Source organism: Biomphalaria glabrata, chromosome 18 (genome assembly GCF_947242115.1).
Source record: "Biomphalaria glabrata chromosome 18, xgBioGlab47.1, whole genome shotgun sequence".
Taxonomy (NCBI): domain Eukaryota; kingdom Metazoa; phylum Mollusca; class Gastropoda; family Planorbidae; genus Biomphalaria; species Biomphalaria glabrata.
The window spans coordinates 11,604,512-11,629,732 of record NC_074728.1 but is presented as its reverse complement, the minus strand read 5'-3'; the positions used below and the strand labels follow the sequence as shown (position 1 = coordinate 11,629,732).

The window sequence follows — 25,221 nt, the reverse complement described above, 5'->3', positions numbered from 1 at the left end:
TCTGAACCGTCTTGACTGCGTCACCTCCGCTCTTATATAGGGTCCCTACTGGCCTTCTCGAACCGGACAGAACGCCGCTTGACGTTTCTAGGTGGTCAGATGACTACAATTCTCGTGACGCTCCTGAGCTCTGTTCACGACGGCGATTCTTCCCGAACTGTCCTGTTGACACTCGACTCGGCTGACCGTCGTAGCTCGTCACGGTTGACCGCTCGTCTAGCGCTGGCCTGGGGCGATTTGCGTCGGCTGACTACACACACACACCACTACCCCTCTCTGTGCCACCACCAAGTTTATAACAATATATTCTATAAGAAATAAAAATTAATTTCAAAATCGATTTATTGATCAAATGATTTTACATTGACTCAAGTTTCGTTAGGAGCGATTAATAATTTGTGCAAAGTTCATCTTGATCCAGGAATTGGGAAGTGATAGAAATAACATGTACAAAATTTGTAGCAGACAGACAGGCACACAGACAGACAGACAAAGCAAGTTGTTCTATGCCTTGTTAAAATACGATGGATATATAAATATTCACCACAAGAAGTTGTCGAGTCTACCTACCTATTGATAGAAACAACAGTGGATCTGAATCCACCAGGTCTACTGTTTATTGACAAACAAGAACAAACGACTACTATCAATGACTGTTAATGGGACTATAATGAACCTCATTCCTGACGATTTCAGAAAATAAATATTCAGTTTTTAATACTAAAAAATAAATATACTCAGAGAGTAAGCAGAGTTTGTTCTAAATACTATCCGTCGTAGTTAGGAAGACAGTACTTCTATAAGCTAAGGTTCCCTTTTCCTACTATACGTTCCACGGACCTAGAATTAGGATAGGTCATAAAACCAGTGGCCTCTGCTGTACTGGCAAGTTAGTCCAGTGGTATTTTGTGGTCCCAAATTATATTATCTAGGCTATTAATTATAACCTCTAGATATATAACTTACTAAGACATACAAGTAATAACTTTGAGATTTCATTACAACTAATAAAGAGTTTATTAAGGAACAAAAGAAAAAGATCATTAAAAGAAAATGGGCATAAGGGCCAACAAAGGCAAGTCAAATAATGAAGAAATGAAAATAGTAGGGCCGGTTCAGTTCAACACAATCATAGAACTGCCATCACAGAGGCACAATAGTGTCTCAGCTCAAGACAAACAATGAATTACAATAATATAAAACAGGAATCAAAATAGTCCATGAGACACAACTGTCTCTTCTTAAGACAAAAGTTTGTCTTTTACATACTTTACGACCAAAATCTGGTCGTTATAAAAAAAACATGTACAGGAAAGTATAAGAGACTAAGTAGACATAATATTCACATCAACCAACTTATTAACAACAAATACATAAAGTCTACTTAGCTCGTTAGAGAAAGATACATTCCCATAAAGTGGCACACTCCTCTTGATTAACACAGTCAGAGTAGAACATCAAAACTATCATATAAACATTATGGAAATATAGTTCACAAAAATGTACAGTGGTCAGCTCAAAGACTGAAGAGGAAGTGGCAATTTTACACAGTTAACAGGGACTTAAATCAAGTAATAAAAGGGGACTAACTCTAATAAAAAAAATAAAGGTAGCCACATAGACATAAATAAATATAGACTAGCCGATTAAAGAGTTTTATGAAACGAAAATTTGTGACTTACAATTTTGTGTACTTTATTATAGAGCATTTATGAGCAGTATTAAAGTTAAGTATTCATATCTATTTTCAGCCGTAACCTATATAAGTATTACAATATTTTCACTAGTGTTTTTTTTTTATCTCTTAACGTGAAGATCATGCAACTTTTCAGAATTCGGAAATCCGAATACAATAGATGTACATGTTTTCAAGTTACATGAAGTTACTTCCTTCAGCCAGTCTATATTTATTTATGTCTATGGGTAGCCACCCTCATTGTCCCTCTTGTCACACTATGGAATACGATTGTGTCATTTGTGTGTAATAGACTATACGTGGAATTACACAGTTGATGTGTTCGGTATTTTTGCTCTAATCATGTATGTTTTTGTTTTTTTCGTTAAAGGTAACCCCGATTATTCCCTCACAGATAATAAAGATTATTATTATTATTATAATTATTATTTTGGTTTTGGTTACATTGAATATTGTTTTATTTTTACATTAACAGCGTCTACAGACGTCTTCTGAACGAGTTAGAAGAAGGTTATTTAGAAAATAGACTGAAGAGGACTATTACTACTCTCTTGGCTAAAAGAGTGCCAGCCTGTCATTTGATTTCTTTCGCTAAAAGAATTGTTTGACTCACAAACTTTGTGCCTTCATTTGTTTTCAACTAGTGCCGTCCACTTTTAAAACCAATATGACGTCCGAGGAAGGAAAATAAAAAGATCAGAAAAATAGTCACGATCGGTCACCTCTACATCAGATACCACACCCAACGACATTTCTCTGTGGCTTTCAATCATTTTTTGACCAAACCTTTCTCTACAACTTGATCAGCCTTTTGTACTGTCTTAACAAACATCCATGTACTTCAGTACTGAATCCTCTCCCTGTTGTTAAATATTCTTGTGTTGGTACCTAAATATTTATTTTTTTTGAATCCCTGTGATCCTATGTATGTTTAATTAATCCATAAATGACTAATCCTTTACTCTACATTCTAACTAAACGTGAACCATGTGGTATTCAGTTTTTTTGAAAATGTTGACTTCTTAAGTGTGTAGAAATACTAGAGACTACTATGAAATAAAACATAATGTTTTGTATGTCACCCTAGGTCATTATGTTTGTTTTCATATCAACTCAAGGAAAGATTCAAGAAAAGATTTGCCAGGGGTCGCCTAAGACCATCAAAAATATGGATTGTTATTGTCTATTGCTGTATGTGTGTGTGGGGGGGGGTGGCGGCAGAGTGGGGGATTGTAAAAACCGGTCGCGAGCATAAAAGGTTGAGAACCGCCGAATAAACCATAATCTACAAATGCTAAACCAAAACCTAATAAAATACTCAGAAAGACACAAAGATGAAGGCACATTCTTTGTTCCATATGCTAGTGGGAACGAATAGAAATGCTCCTTCTTGACTAGTGCTATTAGAGCTTGGAATGGGTTGCTTGAGTCAGCCAGGAAAACAAATGGCTTGGAAGATGTTTCGTTACTGACTAACATGCATGGCTAGATGGACACTGTGAGACGTTTAGGACGAAAGTATCTTCTCTTTTCATGTCATGTCTGTCATTTATAAGATACAAAAACAAACTCGAGTCCAAAGGAACTGCTTCCTATGTATGCATTTATGGTCAGATGTTTCATGGGGTCTGATAGCACCAAGTCACGGGTGCGATCTGGCCCACGGGCCGTAGTTTGTACATGCTGATTTATAGGATCTACCAGCTGAATGAATGAAATAAAATATGGTCAATAAAAAGTAAACAATATTAATCCATATATTAAATAAAAGAGTTAACATATACAGTTAACAGTTGTGTTGTTTAAGTTTATCCTTAACGTATCAGAATCACTTCGGCTCCCACAAAAATATGCATTTTCCCCTTAAATTCAATCCTTGTTCTTGTCTTGTTCTAGAAGAAAAAATTTGGTTTGTCACATAAGGCAGCTCCCATTCTCATTGTGGGATTCTGATGAGTCATTAGATTTTGAGAGCCTGATCAGTCTCTGGATTGTCAGAGCCTGATCACTCAGTAGACTGTCAGAGACTGATCACTCAGTAGATTGTCAGAACCTGATCACTCAGTAGATTGTCAGAACCTGATCACTCAGTAGAGATTGTCAGAGCCTGATCACTCAGTAGATTGTCAGAACCTGATCAGTCAGTAGAGATTGTCAGAGCCAGATCACTCAGTAGAGGTTGTCAGAGCCTGATCACTCCGTAGATTGTCAGAGCCTGATCACTCAGTAGATTGTCAGAACCTGATCACTCAGTAGAGATTGTCAGAGACTGATCACTCAGTAGATTGTCAGAACCTGATCACTCAGTAGATTGTCAGAGCCTGATCACTCAGTAGATTGTCAGAGCCTGATCAGTCAGTAGAGATTGTCAGAGCCTGGTCACTCAGTAGAGATTGTCAGAGCCAGATCACTCAGTAGAGATTGTCAGAGCCTGATCACTCAGTAGATTGTCAGAGCCTGATCACTCAGTAGATTTTCAGAGCCTGATCACTTAGTAGATTTTCAGAGCCTGATCAGTCAGTAGAGATTGTCAGAGCCTGATCACTCAGTAGATTGTCAGGGCCTGATCACTCTGTAGATTGTCAGAGCCTGATCATTCAGTAGATTGTCAGTGCCTGATCAGTCAGTAGAGATTGTCAGAGCCTGATCACTCAGTAGATTGTCAGAGCCTGATCAGTCAGTAGATTGTCAGAGCCTGATCAGTCAGTAGAGATTATCAGAGCCTGATCACTCAGTAGATTGTCAGAGCCTGATCAATCAGTAGATTGTCAGAGCCTGATCAATCAGTAGATTGTCAGAGCCTGGTCACTCAGTAGAGATTGGCATAGCCAGATCACTCAGTAGAGATTGTCAGAGCCAGATCAATCAGTAGATTGTCAGAGCCAGATCACTCAGTAGAGATTGTAAGAGCCTGATCAATCAGTAGATTGTCAGAGCCTGATCAGTCAGTAGATTGTCAGAGCCTGATAAGTCAGTAGATTGACAATCTCAGCCTATATATTTTAAATCTTTTCAGTAGTCATCTATTTTTTCCACATTTGAACACTGCTTTTTTTTCTGTACTTCCACTGAAACTTTATCCCTTCTTTGTTTAGTTTAGTTTTTTTGTAGATATTACTTAGCATTATCAAGGCTGTCATAGCTAGGGATAGCAATTGGGATGGGCTCCTACTGTCACTATAAATGGTTAAGTGTCTCAGAACAACAAATGGTCTGCTCGTGTGGCTTAAATTGATTTACTAAACCCCGCTGGCTAGATGGCTGAATGCTCGTTTGGCTTAAATTGATTTACTAAACCCCCGCTGGCTGGATGGCTGCATGCCCGTGTGGCTTAAATTAATTTACTAAACCTTGGCTGGCTGTATGGCTGCATGCCCGTGTGGCTTAAATTAATTTACTAAAACCCCGCTGGCTGGATGGCTGCATGCCCATGTGGCTTAAATTATCTTACTAAACCCCCGCTGGCTGGATGGCTGCATGCTCGTGTGGCTAAAATTGATTTACTAAACCCCCTCTTGCTGGATGGCTGAATGCTCGTGTGGCTAAAATTGGCCCCCGCTGGCTGGATGGCTGCATGCCCGTGTGGCTTAAATTGATTTACTAAACCCCTGCTGGCTGGATGGCTGCATGCCCGTGTGGCTTAAATTGATTTACTAAACCCCCGCTGGCTGGAAGGCTGCATGCCAGTGTAGCTTAAAATGATTTACTAAACCATCGCTTGCTGGATGGCTGCATGTCCGTGTGGCTTAAATTGATTTACTAAACCCCAGCTGGCTGGAAGGCTGCATGCCAGTGTGGCTTAAATTGATTTACTAAACCCTCGCTGGCTGGATGGCTAAATGTCCGTGTGGCTTAAATTGATTTACTAAACCCCCGCTGGCTGGATGGATTAATCCTCGTATGGCTTAAATTGATTTACTAAACCCCTGCTGGCTGGATGGCTGCATGCCCGTGTGGCTTAAATTGATTTACTAAACCCCCGCTGGCTAGATGGCTGAATGCTAGTGTGGCTTAAATTGATTTACTAAATTCCTGCTGGCTGGATGGCTGCATCCTCGTGTGGCTTAAATTAATTTACTAAACCCCCGCTGGCTGTATGGCTGCATGCCCGTGTGGCTTAAATTGATTTACTAAACCCCCGCTGGCTGGATGGCTGAATGTTCGTATGGTACGCGTTTTGGATTGTCGTTCGGATGGTCTCGATGATCCGGGTTCAAACCCTACCAGCAGCCTTTCCCCGTTTGGGAGGTTTGGGCTAGGATAAATTTATTTTCAAAACTGAAAGAAAACCCGAAACATGTCAAACAAACTGCTTGGTGAAAGGTTGAAGGCAATTACCAGGCGCCTTATACAATCGGCAGAGCCAGGCAGATGGAATTCATCAGCTGAGGGATTACGTTCTTCTTGATACCGAGACTTTAGAAATATGGGTCCAATTTTTGAAATAATAATAATAAATTACTAGCCAGACATTACCCGCGGCCAGCGGGCCTCAGTTTGTGTTTACTAGTCTAGTGGATTGGTTTAGATGTATGTTAAACTAAGCTAAAGATCCTTTTAAGTTTTTCTCTTTCGCCACGAAAATAAAGGTTTTGCGAAAATGGGTTTACCCGTTAAGCCGACACATTCATATTCATACCTATTAAAAACGAAAGGAGCGCGAAATGATTAGGATATAAAGTACAATTAAAACGGGTTTACACGATTTTTTAAATGAAAGGAATTATAAAGTAAGTCAGGACGTCTAAATTCGCAGATATAAGGAATGAAATTATGTAAAAATGCTTTTCAAACACAAATTTGAAGGTTACTTTTATTTAATAATGAAATCAATAGACTATATTTTGTATTTTCATGTGTCCGAAAAAACTATCTATGCAAAATGTAGTTTTACAAATTAGATCTTCTCTCTTGTAAACATGGTAAACATGGCGTAGATCAATGAAACAGAAATACTTTCATAGGGTTGAGCAACTTTTTTTTTTATTGAGGCTCTTAAGTTTGTTTTAGGGCTACCATACATACGTTACGGTTCCAGTTAGTATCCAAGGAACATTTGTGCCAAATTTTATCAAGATTGGTCAAACAGTTTCGATTTCTATGCGACATACATACATACATACATACATACATACATACATACATACATACATACATACATACATACATACATACATACATACAGCATACATACATACATACAACTTACTTTCTACTTTATAGAATATAGATTTATGTAAATTACTAGAACCAAACATGTAATAAAATGTATTAAATTTAATATCCGCTGAAATAAAAAATCAGTGACGGCAGCGGTAACATATAATGCTCTGATAAGACTACACCAATGTAGCATTTTAATTTTATTCACAAAGTGTGAAAAAATAAAACTGCAAAAGATAAAAAAAACAGAATAATGATTGCAGATGATTGCATAATATATAAAACAATATAATATGGACACAATTGCTACCATGATAAAAGACGTAAAATTAACTGTCATTCTAAACTCTAAACTCTATTATTATTTCTCAAGTTGACAACAATGACTGTACAATAAGGCACCTGTTTACTTTCTGTTGTTCTTTTCACTAATCCTCGCTTCTAAAATTCTTCAAAACTTTCTTTACTTGCGAAGCAAAGTGGATCCACTGAGTAGAAAACTGGGATTACATGGCCCATTAGGCCTTCTCTCAAGTTTACAAAGCTTCTATCAACTCTTTCTGTCCGGTCAAAAGTTTATACACACTATTTCTCCCTCAGCCAATCTTGGTTCAATGTGAAATTTTGCACAATTTTTTCTTTTACCTAACAAAACAAGAATCAATTTTAATTTTTTTTTTTTTTGTAACGAACAAGAGAAAGAAATCGTACTTGACAGATGTAGTGGTATAAGTTGAGAATGAGAATGCTAGAGCTCTGAATGGACACATTTTTTTTGTTTATTCTATTGAAACGCGATCACGAATAGCCCACATTTTTTGCACAAATAAATATAAGATTTGTTGTTTTTTTTTAAATGTTTTTCTTGTTTCCTACAGTAAGGACTAAAGATCTATTGGTATGACAAGTGTCATTCAACTTGCTTAAGAAAATCATCATTGGCCAGCAAGTCGTCAGCTGTTGGTCTTTGGCTTGGATCTTTTTCAAAACATTTATCCCAGAATTTTTTCAGGTTGCATGAACATTTATTGAACTCGATGTCTGGTCGCAGACCTTCTCCGATACCAGCGACAGCTTCAACTTGGTTTTTGAAAGTGGATTCAAAGGGCGCGGTGCCGCTGGCCATTTCAAATACAGTGCAACCCACACTCCTAAATAAATATATAAATAGTTATGATATATATATAGTTATTTAGGTATAGAAAATTTAGATTAGATTGATCAATATACAAATATGGATATACAGACAAACAGTCTCAGACAGATCGATGGTGATGATAATGACGATAGATAGATAGATAGATAGATAGATAGATAGATAGATAGATAGATAGATAGATAGATAGATAGATAGATAGATAGATAGATAGATAGATAGATAGATAGATAGATAGATAGATAGACAGACAGATATAGATAGATAGATAAATAGATAGATAGATAGATAGATAGATAGATAGATAGATAGATAGATAGATAGATAGATAGATAGATAGATAGATAGACAGACAGACAGATAGAGATAGATAGATAGATAGATAGATAGATAGATAGATAGATAGATAGATAGATAGATAGATAGATAGATAGATAGATAGATAGATAGATAGATAGACAGACAGATATAGATAGATAGATAAATAGATAGATAGATAGATAGATAGATAGATAGATAGATAGATAGATAGATAGATAGATAGATAGATAGATAGATAGATAGATAGATAGATAGATAGACAGACAGACAGATAGAGATAGATAGATAGATAGATAGATAGATAGATAGATAGATAGATAGATAGATAGATAGATAGATAGATAGATAGACTGACAGAGAGATACATAGACAGAGAGATAGACAGACAGATAGATAGATAGATAGATAGATAGATAGATAGATAGATAGATAGATAGATAGATAGATAGATAGATAGATAGATAAATAGAAAGACAGATAGACAGACAGACAGACAGATAGATAGATAGATAGATAGATAGATAGATAGATAGATAGATAGATAGATGGATAGATAGATAGATAGATAGATAGATAATCTTTTCTACTCTTTAATAGAAGTCCTAAAAAGTCACAGGACTACCAATGTTTACCATATATCGGCCTTAAAATCATAAGACTTGTACGGGTCGAATGTTTCTGGGGCCCTGTAGCTAAATGTCCCGATGTCTGACCTGGCATTGGTTAGGTCACTGATCACCTTCGAGACACCAAAGTCAGTCAGTCTCAAGTGATACTCATCCTCCAGTAAAACGTTCTCACCTGCAATGCATAGTGTCATCGGGGAGGTTAGAAAATTAGTGGAAGAATAAAATGTTTAGAATGTATGAAAACACTGTTATGTTTTCATTATGTTATCTTTATGTTATCATTATGTTATCTTTATCTACGTTATCTTTATATTTACCTATTCCTGTCAACGTTACCATATTGTTTGAGTTCTTGCTGTATTAAAGTGATTTGACCTTTTTTTTTTACCTCTAAGGCCAAAGTTGTTGTTTTTCAAAACATTTTTATATCGCATTGGCCAAAACTCGATCAGTATCATAGGCGATGCATTCAGTATAACAATGGACCTCATTCACCAATCGTAAACAAACAACATTTAGTCACGTGATCTTATTGATAAAACAATGGGGAAAAAAACTGTCACGTGACAACCATCATGAATTAAACATGAGATCGTAAATTATATAGAAGAGATAGAGCACCACGTGGCTAAATGTTTGTTTACGATTGGTGAATGAGGTCCATTGAAATACTTTTCTAACATATGTAAGCTTGCGCTCCCAGAGCTATTTTTATATGTATCTTTGTTGTATAGTTTAGAGCTATTTTTATATAGGCTAGTGCGGGATAGTATAAAAAGTGATGTACATGCTGTCTTAAAACAGTTGAGTGTACATTTGACCAGTGGTCAGTACAGTATCTCTGTCTGGGTGACAGCCGAAGATCTTTGTGGTCTTTCGTGTAATTATTTTATTATTCTGTACCTGGGATGGCCTGCTATTGCTGAATATTACTGCTGAAATACATACTGCTGTATCTAATATTACTGCTATTACTCTGCTGAATATAACTGCTGCATAATTCTGCTGTTGTTATTGCTGCTGTAGATCTAGGGAATCTAGTGTTATTTTGTTTCTGTAGTGTAAGTGTTGCCTTAGTCTTTGCTTAGTGAATAGTAAGGTACTAAGGCGTTCTTGTTTTAGTGTTAGTGTAGATCATAGGTCTAGTGTAGTGTTGTAGTGATTTAGTTAGATAGTTGGTTTGGTTAGTTTGTGGTGTTTGTAGTGGCGTAGATTTAGAGGGTTTTAGTTAGTTGCTGGGTTCAGTTGTAGTGGTTAGTGTATATATATTTTATGGTTCATTTATTTTTGTATGTAGTTTCATTTTGTCTTATTTAATTTCAAGTAAAGTTTCGTTGGTGTTTTCATTTAGTTTAGGTTAGTATGTCTGGTTACTTAGGTGACTCTAGCTGGTCACAGACTGAGGTGTCACAGATGAAACCCACCCAGTAGCGCTACCATCTGCCTACTGTAAATAATTGAACGTTGAGCAGAGAAAAGGTCTGCAGCGCCTCCTGACCTGCTCACACACACACACACACATATCAGTATGCACTCCGATACAAAATGTACAGTGTTTGTCTTCTTTTGAATTAAACATTGCCCTGCACCCTGAAGTTTTCATTTTGGTGAAAGTAATGGTGTCAGGAAAAACACTGTTAATGAAACGATTAAAAGTAAATACAAACTGGCCTACACTCTCTCTATATTTATATTTATATGTTTAGTATATATATGGGCGTGGCCAGAATTTTTGACGGGGTTTGGGGAGGTTTTGATTTTTTCTCCACCCCCCACATATATATATATATTGTTACGAATCTCACTATCCAGGCTCTCTGCAAACTGCACCTTACACCACCAACTTAAAGAACTTGACAACTCAGGGCTCCGAAGTAACGTAACACTTTAATAGTTGAATAAATAACAGCCAATACTGTACAATTGGCAACACGTACACTGTACAAATATCTCTCCGATAACACCGTTCCACCGTATCAACTCTTGCACTGGCCTCTCCGTCACGTTCCGGGCTTGCACTGGGTTCAACAGTTCAGGACTGACTTCACACACTAGGCTCGTTGTGTCGGACTCGATCGCCGACCAAGATCAAGACGCCAGTCGTCTCAACTGTACTTGACAGTACTCCGCACTGAACCGTCGTAATGCTCCGTACAGAACCACACCGCTGAACTGTGCTGTAGTCGACCGGACTGTAGTGAACCGGACTCTGAACCGTCTTGACTGCGTCACCTCCGCTCTTATATAGGGTCCCTACTGGCCTTCTCGAACCGGACAGAACGCCGCTCGACGTTTCTAGGTGGTCAGTTGACTACAACTCTCGTGACGCTCCTGAGCTCTGTTCACGACGTCGATCCTTCCCGGACCGCCGTCGATCCTTCCCGAACCGCCGTGTTGACACTCGTCTCGGCTGACAGTCGTTACTCGTCACGGTTGACCGCTCGTCTAGCGCTGGCCTGGGGCGATTTGCGTCGGCTGACTACACACAAACCACTATCCCCGTTTGTGCCACCAAAAGGTTTATAACAATATATATATATATATATATATATACCATTTAGCTACGCTCATAGAGTTTGGCGAGAGTAGTTTCCTTTAGAATAATATTGAAGAGGGGGGTTTTCAACCTCAAAACCTATTTGGCTATGCCCATAGCATTTTGAGTGTGTAATTTGCTTTTTTTATATTAAAGAGGTATTTTTTTTAGTTTCAAACCCCGCTGAAGGGTGTTTAAACTCAAAACCCCTTTGGCTACTCTCATAGAATTTTGAGTGTGTAATTTGCTTTCTTATATTGAAGATAGAGCTTTATCTTTAATTTCTAAGGGGATTTTAAAATCAAAATCTTTCTTAGCTATGCTCTTGAAATTTTGGGATTGTCGTTTGCATTAATTTTATTTTGTGTTGTTTTATAGAAGAGGGGGGATTTAACTGCAAACCCCCCTGGTATGGGGGTTTAAACTTAAAACACGCTGGCTGCGCTGGAGAAAGTGATGGTTTTGCATGAAAATCTCACGTAAAATACAACAAAATCAAATCCAACTATCAGTCACTAACTACATGTGTGTGTACGTAGTTAAGTCTTCATGACTTTCTGGCCCGTTATCCTTACGGACTTTATTTCTAACCTTCAATAGGTTCTTCCTGGAGTTAGTGGAAAGACAGCTAGGGGAGTCGGAAGGTGCTGTAAGCTCCCCCAGCGGGGTCCTGGACTGAACCCCTACGCTAAATATTATTTCCGGTGTTTAAAGCTAAGAGCATATTCTTGTATATCTACAGGGCATCATCCTGTTACTGTTCTATTTAAAAATGTATAGGTCAAAAATCAAATCTGCTATTAACTCCACTTTATTAATGGAGCCCAGTGACACTAAGTAACTATAGTTTCACTTTAGTTTTTTTCTTTTTATTGGAGGGGAGGGTAACCACAAAACATTTTTGGAGACGCTAATGAAAGTTAGTAATTGTAGCTTTGCTTTTTCTTTTGTTGAACGGGAGAGGGTTTAACCTCAAAACTCCTCTTGGCTGAGCTATTAGAATTCGGTGACTGTAGTTTGCTTTAGATTTAGTATCGAAAAAGGTTTTATCGTCAAAACCAGATGTTAGGGTGTGGGGGGGGGGTAAACTCAAAACTATCTGGAGGGGATTTTTAAACTCACAACCCCCTTGGCTACGCTCATAGATTTTCGTAACTGTAGTACGCTTTAATATTGAAGAGGGGGTCTTTAACCTCGAAACTATTGGAGATGGACTTAAAACTCAAAACCCCCATTTTTTTTTATTGAAAAGGGGGGAGGGTTTAGCTTTAACAACCCCCCCCCCCCGGCTGCGCTGGGGCAGGTGATGGTTTAACATTAAAATTTCACATACAATAAACAAACTTAAAGAAAACAAAATAGTCACAAAACTCCACCCCACGAGTGAGGGGTTAAATTACCTTTAATGTCTCTGTGGATAATAGGGTCCTTTAAGTTGTGTAGATAGGAAACTCCTTCCAAAATCTGAATTGTATATAGTCTAGTTCTGGCTTCATCTAGGGCGCCGTTGTTACGGATGTATTGTTTGAGAGAACCCTGCAAGTTTACATGCAATTTGAGACGCTGGTAAATAAGTTAAACCAGTGGTTCCCAAACTTTTTTGTCTCGTAGACCCCTTGCCATGTTTTCTGATTTTCGGTAGACCCCCTGCTTAACTTATATTGCATTTTTGTACATTCACAAACTAATTTTTTTAACTAATTTCTAACTGCATTAAGTCAAAGAGTGAAAAGTAATGTAAAGCTACATCATAAGTTAGAGAGATATATCTTCTTTTACAGATATAATTCAAATTTAAACCTATTAAAATAATTAATATGTATTGCCTGAATCACCATGCACTTTGGAAATGTTTTTTTTTTGTATGTTCATCAGCGTTTCTATGGATATTGTTTCATATAGGAATTCGTTGTTCTATGAAGTAGTCCTTCAAACATTAAATATTAATTAATTAATTTGCCTTATGTATTATTGTATTAGTTTTGGCAAAGAGTTTCTCCTGTATTTCTTGATCTTTCACGTTTGGCTCAAATATTGAGCCTGCGGAGCTGTTTTCACTAACAGGAGAAGGGGCGAAGGTGAGTTACTGGCGCCTAAACCAGTAAGCTTCGGGCAGGAGGGACTCATTAGCCTTGGCTTGCAGCCTACCTCGCCGAAGGAAAATAGAATTGAAACCTCTGCTGATTTGCAGCTATACAACCAAACATGGGAAAGGTTTCGTGGGTCAGCCCTGGGGAAAACTATGGAGCTGAAGACCATTAGGCAGTTTGCAGCTTTACTGCTCATCCCACCGATGTGCCCTTGAACTGTAGTGTTACTAAAAGAAATTCGTTTCATAATATCAGATGAAGGTTTGTGTAAAACAGTTTTTAAAACTACTTCAAGGGCTGGTAAAATCAATGTTTTATATACAGTATTTTCCGTATTCAGGGTGGCATCGTCTCAAATAATCAAATAATTATTTGTTTCTTATGGTCATAAAAAGGCTCTTATTATAGACAACCGCTTATTTAACAAGGAAATAAATAATCAACGCTTTAAAATCAAGATTTCTTTTTGTTAAACATTACTTACATGTAGACAAAATTAACTATTTAAATAAGTATTGAAATTAAATACAACTATTTTACTTTTGAACAGGTAAATAGATATTTATAACTAAGGTACAAATCATTTATAAGCGTTTGAAATAGTTACATTAATGAAGTGTGAACATTAAAGTCATAGACCCCCATGGACATCTCATAGACCCCCAATTTACTTTTTCACTTTCGTAGACCCCTTGGAAGTCTTCGTAGACCCCTGGGGGGTCTATATAGACCACTTTGGGAATCACTGAGTTAAACCATTATTCGGAAATAAAGAAACTATTGAGTTACTAGACGACTAGATCATTGTGTCATTAATACATTCAGTAATACATTCAGTAATACATTCAGTAATACATTCAGTAATACATTCAGTAATACATTCAGTAATACATTCAGTAATACATTCAGTAATACATTCAGTAATACATTCAGTAATACATTCAGTAATACATTCAGTAATACATTCAGTAATACATTCAGTAATACATTCGGTAACGCATTAACACTAAAATGAATCATTGTGTTCGAGTCCCGTGATTAAGGAAGAGTGCAGAATGTCACTTAGATAAGAAGAACTACATAGTGTGTCCTTTCAACGCAGACAAAACTCTAGTCTAGAGGGAGTCCATTGACATTCTCTTTTCGCTATTCGCTCCATTTCTTTGGTGGTGTCTTTTCTTCGGGTCTCAAATGTATGTGCGTTGGTATTTGGAAGTCTTTTTCCACATTCTCAGGTTGCTATATGTACCGGAATCTCAAAATTGGAACCAGTGAAATCTGCCCGTGTGGAGTGTCACCAGAGAATGCTGACCATGTCCTCCAGGACTGCTCTCTTTACCTCTTAACCCAAGAGACCCGTACAAGACACTGGCCCCAAAACACCCCAATAGAAAGAAAACTATATGGAGAGCTCCGTGATTCGGAAACCACTGCGCAGTTCATCTCATGAACGCGCCAACACAACAATGAGAACGAAGAAGAAGAAGGTTGCCATATTTTGCCAAGTGTTCTCCACAATGCCAGTTAAACGCAATCTTGCGCCTGATCAGGTCTTTAAAGCGTTTCCGTGGGGCGCCTATTGAAAGCCCTTAGAGAGTGTTTTCAGACAATTGTATTAGAGCGTTTCACAATCTGTGGGCAATTCAAGCGCTCTAATATACCCCGTAGCTGGCGAAGGTAGGAGGGGGGGGAGGAAACTTCAGAGATCATACCAGTGCCTAAGAAACCAAAAATAGATTGCTTAAATGATTTCCGCCCAGTAGCACTAACACCTATTGTTATGAAATGTTTTGAAAAATATATGCTTAAACAACTTGTAGCAAAAGTCAATAACAGCCGAGACCCTCACAAAAATGCATACAAAGCAGCTAGAGGAACTGAGGATGCCATTCTATTGCTTTTGGACCAGCTTTATAAGCATCTCGATATACCCAAAACATATGCACGAGTCCTCTTCGTAGATTTCTCCTCGGCTTTCAATACCATACAGCCACATCTAATGATAAACAAACTGAGTAACTTAAATGTAAGCCCTTACTTACAAGCATGGGTTCAAAACTTTTTAACCCATGTCCCCAGTTTGTTAAAGTCAACAACACCAAATCGTCAACTCGAGTACTATGTACAGGTGCTCCACAAGGTTGTGTACTTTCTCCTGTACTATACACTCTTTACACTAATGACATAAGAAGCATCTATGACTCAGTTAAACTCATTAAATTCGCTGATGATACTGCCATAGTCGGTCTTATTTCAGGAGACGAAACTCAGTATCGAAGCTCGATAGAAGAGTTTACAAACTGGTGTACCGACAACTTTCTAGAACTGAATGTAACAAAAACTAAAGAACTTATAATAGATTTTAGAAAGAAAAAACAAACTATACGTGAACTGCAAATAAACACTACATCTATTGAACAAGTAAAGGCATATAAATATCTAGGCGTTATCATCAACAACAAGCTTTCATGGGAAGACCACCTTGGAACTCTGACAAAGAAAACAGCCCAGCGACTCTTTTTCTATACAAACTCAACAGTTTTAAATTAAACAAGAAGATCCTTGAGACATTTTACGGCGCGACTGTACAAAATCTGCTAACATACGGAATAAGTTGTTGGCAAGGCAACGCCTCATCTAAACTGTTGCAACGTCTAGAAAACATCATTAAAAAAGCATCAAAAATTACACTCACAACATTACCACATTTAAAGGAACTTTTTGAACATACGTGCCTAAGAAAAATCGGAAAAATCTTGGAAGACAACGGCCACCCGCTCCATCAGAACTACGCCAGGTCGTCGCGAAGTGGACGACTGCTGTCAATCAAAACAAGAACGGAGCGGTACAAAAACTCGTTCGTACCTCACTCGGTCAGACTCTATCACCGCCACTCATTGATCAGGGAACATGAAATGCACCAAGATACCTGTGTGTAGTCGCTGAATGAACTCTATATGTTGTCTGTTGTATTTATGTGTATTTTTCTGTTGTGTTGTCTTTATATGAGAAACGGGTCCTTGTAATCACAACAAATTTCCGTAAGGATCAATAAAGCAGTCTTAGTCTTAGTCTTAGGGAGGTTGTAACCTAATTTTTGTTGTTTGAATGGTTAAGAAACACTGTTTTATTTATAAGATCAATATATTTGACCCTCTAGTTTTAGTTATCTAGTTTAGTATTGCAGTCTAGACAAATTGACTTTTGATTTCTATACCGTTTTGACAAAATGACATACAACTTCTATACAGCCTGGACAAAATGACATGTGTCTTCTATACAGTTTTGACAAAATTCCTTGTGACTTCTATTCAGTCTTGATAAAATGGCATGTGATTTCTATACAGTTTTGACAAAATGACATTTGACTTTTATACAGTCTTGACAAAATAGCATGTGACTTCTATACAGTCTTGATAAATTGTCGTTTGACTTTTATACAGTCTTGAAAAAATGACTTTGACTTTTATATAGTCTTGACAAAATATCTTTTGACTTCAATACAGTTTTGACAAAATGACTTTTGACTTGATAACTTATGACTTCTACAGATGTATTAGTCTCACCATTTCCATAAAGCCCATAAAAAGCAAGAGCTCAAATTCCAACGGAACGTAGCCATAAAACGGAACAATTCGCTCATGCCGATCAAGTGTTCTCAAAACGTTGAGCTCTCGTAGGTCTTTGTGCTGTCGAGTAAAAAAAATAATAATTATAAGGCAAGAAATTTAAATTAACGTTTTTAAAAAAGCAAAAAAACAAAAAACCTTCATGATCCATTAACTAGCGTAGAGATTGAAATATAAATAGGAAAATATTTATAGACTTCGGATACTTGTACATTGAGGCGTATCCATAACTAGCAAGTTCTTGGGTGTATCCGGTGTATAAACTACTGAAGTGTTGATAACAAAGTATTTTTATAAATCATATAATAAGTTTCGTGCACTGTGCCCTTCTAACACAAAGTAATTTTTTTTTATTATTTAGTTGGCATCAGTGATCTTTCCATATGGCCTATAAGATATTGTTAATTTGGTCTGTTTAGTTCAAAATCTCTGCTACTATTCAACTTTTCATTTTCTAACGTTTTCCTTAGGTCCATTATATCACCAGCCCATTTTATGGTCGTTGTGCTGGCCACATGATGATCTGCTCGTTAACCGTTGGCCAAAGAAACAGATTACGTTAACGTCATCTGCCATATTGAGTGCAAAGTGGAAATTTCCTTTGGGAAGCGCGGTAGCTGAGTGGTTAAGCGCTTGGCGGTCCCGAGTTCGAATCCTGGGGAATACTGGGATTCTTACTTTCGGGATCTTTAGGTTCTGAGTCCACCAAGATGTAATGGATACCTGACATTGGGGAAAAGTAAAGACAATCTAGTTAACCGTGGGCCACAGAAACATGACCTTTACATCATCTGCCCCATATACCACAAGGTCTGAAAGAGGAAAAAAATTGTATTGTATTGTTGTATTTTTTACATTTTTCTACAAAGATATATCTTCAATTTCACTATATTTTACTATATTTTATTACTTTAAAAAAATAAGGGAATCTTGAAAATCAAAGTGTGTACAATAAGTATATAACTGTGATTGACTTTTACTGAAAAATATAATAACCTCTTAGTAAAAATGCTGAAGAGGGCAGGAGTATAAAAAATCACTGGATACCTTTAAAACATTACAGCGTATTGATTTGGTCGGCAAAGTTTCCTAGACTACCAGATCAGGGGTCAAAACTCACCTTAGTGGCGTCCTTTGGATTGTTCACAGAGATCTTCTTCACAACAAATCTCTCGTCGTTCTTCAAGCGATAAACTTTACCCTGAGCTCCTTCACCGAAAGGGACGTCCTCAAACTGGTAGTTCTTGGGAACTTCGTCTGAGAGTGTGCCTACAAATGTTATAATAAAGAATAAAGACATTAAATGGTGTAAAAGAGACGTGGTGTCAATATTACTATTACACATGAGACTGGTCACTATTAATGTGTCGCGAATGCCGTGGAATGCTGGGTTCGTGCTTCTTGGAGTCACACTTAACAAGTAACAGCAATTTAGTAATTTAATGTCCTGGGCATCATTTTTGTTGATGTCCGTGCCTATTCAATATTAATAGATCTAATAGTATGCCATATTTGTACAGAACGAGAATACTTTAAATTTTATATCATTCCCCTTTTTCAACTGTGATTAAAATGCATAACTATGTTGCCAATGTACGGAATCAAGCCAGTGATGGAATTTCTACATGACATTTCCTACAATTTAATTTAGTGAAAGATATTGTGTGTGTGTGTGTGTGTGTGTGTGTAAATTTGACAAGTATCTTTGCATGTTTTCTAAATACACTTTTACAATGTAAATAATTGCTATATTTTGAAATTATTCATTTTACCTTTTTATGATTTTTGCTTATTTATGTTTTAAGATATCTAAAGTGTTTCCTGCAAAATGACTGAAAAATTATGATAACATTAAAACAAAAAAAAAAATATTGGCTCTATTAATATTTTACGATATCTTAAGTATTTCTTTCAAAATGACTAAAAAAAAATTTTTCTGCTCTATTTTGTCGGCGCTATTTCGTCCGCGCTATTTTGTTCGCGCTATTTTGTCGGCGCTATTTTGTCCGAGCTATTTATCTATATAAATATATCTGTATATATAATTCTCTACGTAGCCCAACCATGCGGGACACCACGCACGCACGCCGACTCACTAACCCTCGATGAAAAAGTCATGGAAAGATAACTCTTTTATTTCTGCAAGTCGGACTAGAGTTACCCCACGTAGCTTTCGCGCGACAGAAAGCACGGCTCAGAAACAAAAAGAGGGGGGGGGGGGAGAACAAGTAATCTATTTTGTATATATAATATTCTACGTCGCCCAACCATGCAGGACACTTCGCATGCACGCCAACTCTCCAGGTCGACTAGTATTTTTTAAAGCTTCTGACATATTTCGCACACTTTATCGCACTGCATAACAAAATGTTCCCCTCGTTGTTTAAAGCTCCTTTCATGTTCATTACTTTTAGTTGTCAACAACGAATCTTTTGATATTGCGTCCTTGACATTGTTAAGTCTTTTCATTTCAAAATCTTTTTCAAATCTACCTCTTTTTATTCTCTTTTGTTTATCTGTAGATTCCATTATATCGCCCCCACATTTCCCATATCTCTTGTTTTTTTCTTTTGCTATTTGTTATTGCTTAAAGATAATAAATCAAAATACAAGTAGACAGCAGATTACTGTAATGAATATTTAAGATAATTTTTCATACATGGTGCATCAGGTGTACACAATCTTATTTTATCTTATATAATGCAGACGTTACTTCAAAAAAGAAGATGATTACGTCCTACGCGTCATGCATTTAGTCATATTAACCAATGACTTAAATTCTGCCAAGTCACTGGTTTTCCTGGCTAGCTCAGGCAACCCATTCCATGCTCTAATAGCACTAGGGAAGAAGGAGTATTTGTACAAATTTGTCCTAGCATATGGGACGAGGAGTGTTAATAACCTATGTTTTTATTTTAAGATATATGATCATTTTTCTACGCTTGTTAACACTGCAGAAACAGAAAGCTTGTCCGTTTAGATTACAAAATAATTTCAACATAAAGTAAGCATTAAACAGAGGCGCAAATTGAAAGATATTTAAAAACGAAATGGGCAACATTGGGCATATTATTGGGCATTTCAAAATTTAATGGCAGTGCATTCCATCACAAAAGTTACACTTAAGCATTCAGCTCAATTTTTTTTCTAATCTAGAATTCGTTTCGCTACATTGAATCTCCATCTAGCGCCTACTGACATTGTTTTGTTTAGCGTGAAAATCTCCAACAAACCTTGCTCATTAATGAATAGGAAATTACAAACTGAGATTGAGAGAGGGGAGGAAAGAAGCAGCGTGGCAAACAATGGTACCTAAAACTAATATTCTACATCAAGACACAAGGCGCTGCCCATGGATTAGTCACCCATATATTAGTCTTTGAATTTCCATAAACTAGATTCTAAATACAAACTTTCAAGACTCATTGTACTGTCCGTAGATTCCGAAGTCATCTCGTGGTGTACTGCTGACATTTAGACGTCACCGGACTCATTGATTTTCGACGCCTTTCTAGATGTCTGTCATGGAGAAGTCAACAGTGGAGTCATAAGATCTGTCCACAATACAGCATGATTTTCTATGATGCATACAAGAAAATCAGTTTTAATACTTTGACATGCGTAACTTAAGCTGCAGTAACCACATTTGTATGCTGTCGCTTTTAACATTGATTCGAAATTCATAGTTACAATGCAAACATGTTGGATTAGACTACTCTATCGAAACGGAGTTTTTAAAAAATTATTAAGCGTTATTCTTTTTTATTTTCAATTCTTACTATTACCTCACACTTTCTTCCTCTTCCAAATGTGGTCAAAACGTGGAATGTGGTCATAGCGTGGAATGTGGTCAAAAGGTGGAATGTGGTCAAAAGGTGCAATGTGGTCAAAAGGTGGAATGTGGTAAAAAGCATAAGTAAAAAAAACAACATTTTATTTTTATTTCCATTTTCCATTTTGAATACGTGGAGATAGTTGTGGGGGCTCCTATTTAATTTGGAATCTAGTCAGCACGGGATATTTCTCTGTAGACCAAATTAAGAGGTCATCTGCATAAAGTGCCTTATTGGCCGAGATGATGTCCAGGAGGTCATTCATGAAGATTAGAAAGAGAAGGGCTGAACCTTGTGGTAGGTATTCTTCAAAACTTTTTTTAACTAGAGATGGCGCATTGGAAACCGGTTTGGATGGATCTTTTTTTAGGAATGCCCTGATTGATTGTGTACTGGTCTATGGTTCGCTCCTAGAACCCCCCCCCCAGACCTAAGTGCGCCATTTCTAATAAATAACTAAGTAATTAAATTTATTTAATTACACTAGCGTCACACTGAGGCCACTTGTTTGTTTTATACAATTAGTGATCCACATTTCAGACTGATTAAATAGCAATGATTTAAATGTATAAAAAAATATATTTTTAAAATCCTTCAAAGGTTCATAATGTCTGTCTTATTTCAATGATAATAAGTTATCGTTCTTGATAAGATAAAGGGAAAAGGCGTAGTGTTAGGTGTGACAAAGACCCAAGGGTGACCTAGATATTCAGAACTGAGTGCAGACTGGACTGTTGGTTACTGTGTGCGCTATGTGAAGTTTTGTTTACATCATTTGCGTTAACAAATTAGTCGAGTTACAATGTTGGGGTCACGTGTTAGAATCTCTGTGAAGACTGGGATTTTTAATTTCGCGATTGTAACGGCGCCCATGAGTCCACTCCAACCCTAATGGGTACCTGAAATTAGTTGGAGGGAAAGTAAAGCGGTTGGTCGTTGTGCTGGCCTCACGGCACCCTCATTAACCTTTGGCCACATTAACAGATTGCAAAGGTCTGAAAGGGGTATTTTACTTTACGAGTTAAAATGCTAAGAAGTAGGTAAACAAAATCACGAAATCTGCAATAGTGGGGTTAGGTGATTATGGTTCCCGCCTCCCGGTCATTTCATCCGATGGTCATTTCATCCCCTGGTCACTTCATCCCCCGTTCATTTCATCCCCTGGTCATTTCATCCCCTGGTCATTTCATCCCATGGTCACTTCATTCCCCAGTCACTTCATCCCCTGATATTTTTATCATCTGTTTATTTCATCTAACAAATTGCAATAGAAGCGCTATAGCTAAGTACACACTCAGATTTACAATATAATATAAGATTTCTCATTAAGAAAGCATAGTGGAAGAGGAAACACTATAAACGCATTAGTAACAAGTCATAAAATGTCAAAAAGCATTCTACATAATCATATTTATATATAAAAATATTTAATTGGGGATGAAATGACAGTGGGATGAAGTGACCAGGGGATGAGTTCAAAACCCCCGCCAGAGGAAGGGGGGGTGAGAAAAAATCCCCCAAAACCCAACCCCCGAAAAATAATCCTGGCTACGCCCATGATATACAGAGACCTAGTTTCACTATCTTCTATAGGGTGTGCTTATATGTATGTGTGTGTGTGTGTGTGTCTATTTTCTTGTCTAAATCTTGATCAACAGGCGAACTTACACGATGTTGCAATATCAAAAGTCAAAAGCCTATCTATAAACGTATTTAAAGGCCAAGCACATACCTCTCTGGACATGTCGACTGAACTAGAAGGTTTAAAACAAACTTAAAATAATTTTGGATTTTCCCGAAATTACCAAATTCAAACGGAAACCACTTCGGATATATATATATATAAATATAAAAAGGTGGTCGCTACCCCCCCCCCCCTATAGTATATCTACCTCTTGGCGCTAAGATTTAAAAAAAAAAAGAAAAAAACTTCGATTAAACTTTATTGCTACTTTATTAAATTATTTAATTAAAAAAAACAACAGATAAAGTTATAACGTTAATTAAGTTCTTTGTTTCCAAGTGTCTTCCCTCTCTAAGTCCAATCTAAATATATTTTATCCTCAAAACTTTTACCATATTCAAATCAAATACGTAGTCGTAGACCAAGACCTGAATATAGATCTATAGGCTATAGACCAGACTTGTCACGCCGATATTATAACACTACACAACGAAACGGTTTGTAAAGAAGTAAATTTTTGTTTGTTTAAACCTAACCTATAATATGTATGATATAAATACAGATCTAAGTTATGTAAAAAAAAAATACATTTGAATGTTTAGATTCAGACTCTAGGTATAGATCTAAAAAGATCTTTTATAAAATCATAAGATGATTAAAATCATCAGGCTTGAAATATTTAGATCTATGATTGTCGAAACGCGAACTATTTATCTTCATGGAAACTAAAAGGAAAAAAAAGCTTTCTATTAGATTTGCGTGAATACACATTTGAGACCAAAAGAAAAGTCACTGTCGAGGACAGACGTAGACGGCAAAAAGAGAATTTAAATCTAAAACTTGCGGAGAATGGTTATGTCTATGCTAGATGTGGCAAATTATGTAGGTCGCAGCTTGGTGTGCGTCGCCACCTGAAACACTGAACTCCTTATTAATCTTCGGACTCGAAGATAAATATTATTATTACTATTAAAGATCCGCCAAAGGAGTTTGCATTATTTCTAAACTTTGAAAACTAAAGATCATTACTTTTCTGATATGGACGTAGTCACGGAAAAGCGATTCCCAACATTTAAAAATTATATTAATATCTAGACAATTATTGATTGAATATCAAGTTTCCGGGTAAGCGAGCTAAGGCTTAAAACACAACCCTAACAAGGCGAATTCCCTTGCAGCTTGAAAAAGATTGACGCACACAACGACCTGACACGAAATGTAGCTGTGTTTCCAGTCTAGATATATATCACCTTCACCTATCAATTAGTCTGTTGGACCATTAAGGCACCATACAACAACAGACAACCGTCTTTATCTCTCTTTAACTTGGATACAATGTATTCACTGATAGTCATGTCCATTCTTTGGTTTTGGTTTCCCATGGCTTGCTCTGCCTTCCTCGTTCTCTTCTTCCTGGTATTGTTTCCTGAAGGGAGGTCTTTGCAAGCCCTGAGGCCCTTGTGATTTGGCCCCCAAAAAATATATGATTTATTTACAGACCTATATATATATATATATATATAGCCTCTAGCACAACTAGCACAACTAAATTGATTATGCTATTATTTGATTAGCAGTCGTGACTCTTTGAATAGCGTTTCCTTGATGCTGTGTTTTCTTTCATTTTCTTACGTTTTTATTTCGGTTTCATAATATCGCCACCCATGGGCGTAGCCAGGGGGGGGGGGTTGGCCCCCCCCCCCCCGAAATAAAATCCCCCACCCTTCGGGGGGGGGGAGTCAGAATTTAGTGACTGATTTTTTGCTTTGATTTTGTTTATTTTAGGTGAGATTTTAATACTAAACCATAACTTGCCCCAGCACAACCAAAGGGGTTTTGAGTTTAAAACGCCCTACCAGGGGGGTTTGAGTTTAAAACCCCCCTACCAGGGGGGTTCGAGTTTAAAAACCCCTACTAGGGGTTTTGAGTTTAAACCCCCCTACCAGGGTTTTTGAGTTTTAAACCCCCTACCTGCGTTTTTGCAGTTAACTCCCCCTCTTCTATAAAACAAAACAAGAAAAATGCAAACGAAAATCCCCTAATTCCAAGAGCACAGTTAAGGAAGATTTTGATTTTAAAACCCCGTCTAAAATTTACGATAATCCCCCTTTTAATATAAAAAAAAGATAATTACGCACTCAAAATGTTATGAGCGTAGCTAAATGGGTTTTGACTCAGTTTTGAGTTTAAACCCCACTTCAGCGGGGTTTGAAGGTAAAAAATACCTCTTTAATAATAAAAACAAAGCAAATTATACACTAAAAATGTTATGAGTGTAGTCTAAGGAGTTTTGAGTTTAAACTCCCCTCCAGTGGAGTTTGAAGCTAAAAAGTACCTCTTCAATATAAATAAAAGAAAATTACTCACTCTAAAATCTATGAGCGTAGTCAAAGGGGTCTTGAGTTTAAACCCCCCGCCAGGGGGGTTTGAGGATAAAAATACATCTTCAGTGTAAGAAAAAAAAGCAAAATTACGCACTCAAAA

General features: G+C 37.1%; 1 protein-coding gene across 2 annotated transcripts; it reads right to left on the bottom strand.

The window, feature by feature from the left end:
* Nucleotides 1-6,955: 6,955 nt before the first annotated feature.
* Nucleotides 6,956-22,851, bottom strand: LOC106057925 (uncharacterized). Of its 2 annotated transcripts, none has more exons than XM_056017237.1 (7): nucleotides 22,786-22,851; nucleotides 20,634-20,798; nucleotides 18,341-18,489; nucleotides 17,158-17,280; nucleotides 12,902-13,037; nucleotides 8,969-9,137; nucleotides 6,956-8,010 (listed from the first exon to the last, which is right to left on the bottom strand). In XM_056017237.1, the coding sequence occupies exons 2-7, from the start codon at nucleotides 20,692-20,694 to the stop codon at nucleotides 7,770-7,772; spliced, it is 879 nt and encodes a 292-aa protein (XP_055873212.1). In that variant the 5' UTR covers nucleotides 20,695-20,798; nucleotides 22,786-22,851; the 3' UTR covers nucleotides 6,956-7,769. The 2 variants fall into 2 exon arrangements, with proteins under 2 accessions (XP_055873212.1, XP_055873213.1); XM_056017238.1 differs by lacking the exon at nucleotides 22,786-22,851 and adding an exon at nucleotides 22,722-22,744.
* Between the last annotated feature and the right edge of the window lie 2,370 nt (nucleotides 22,852-25,221).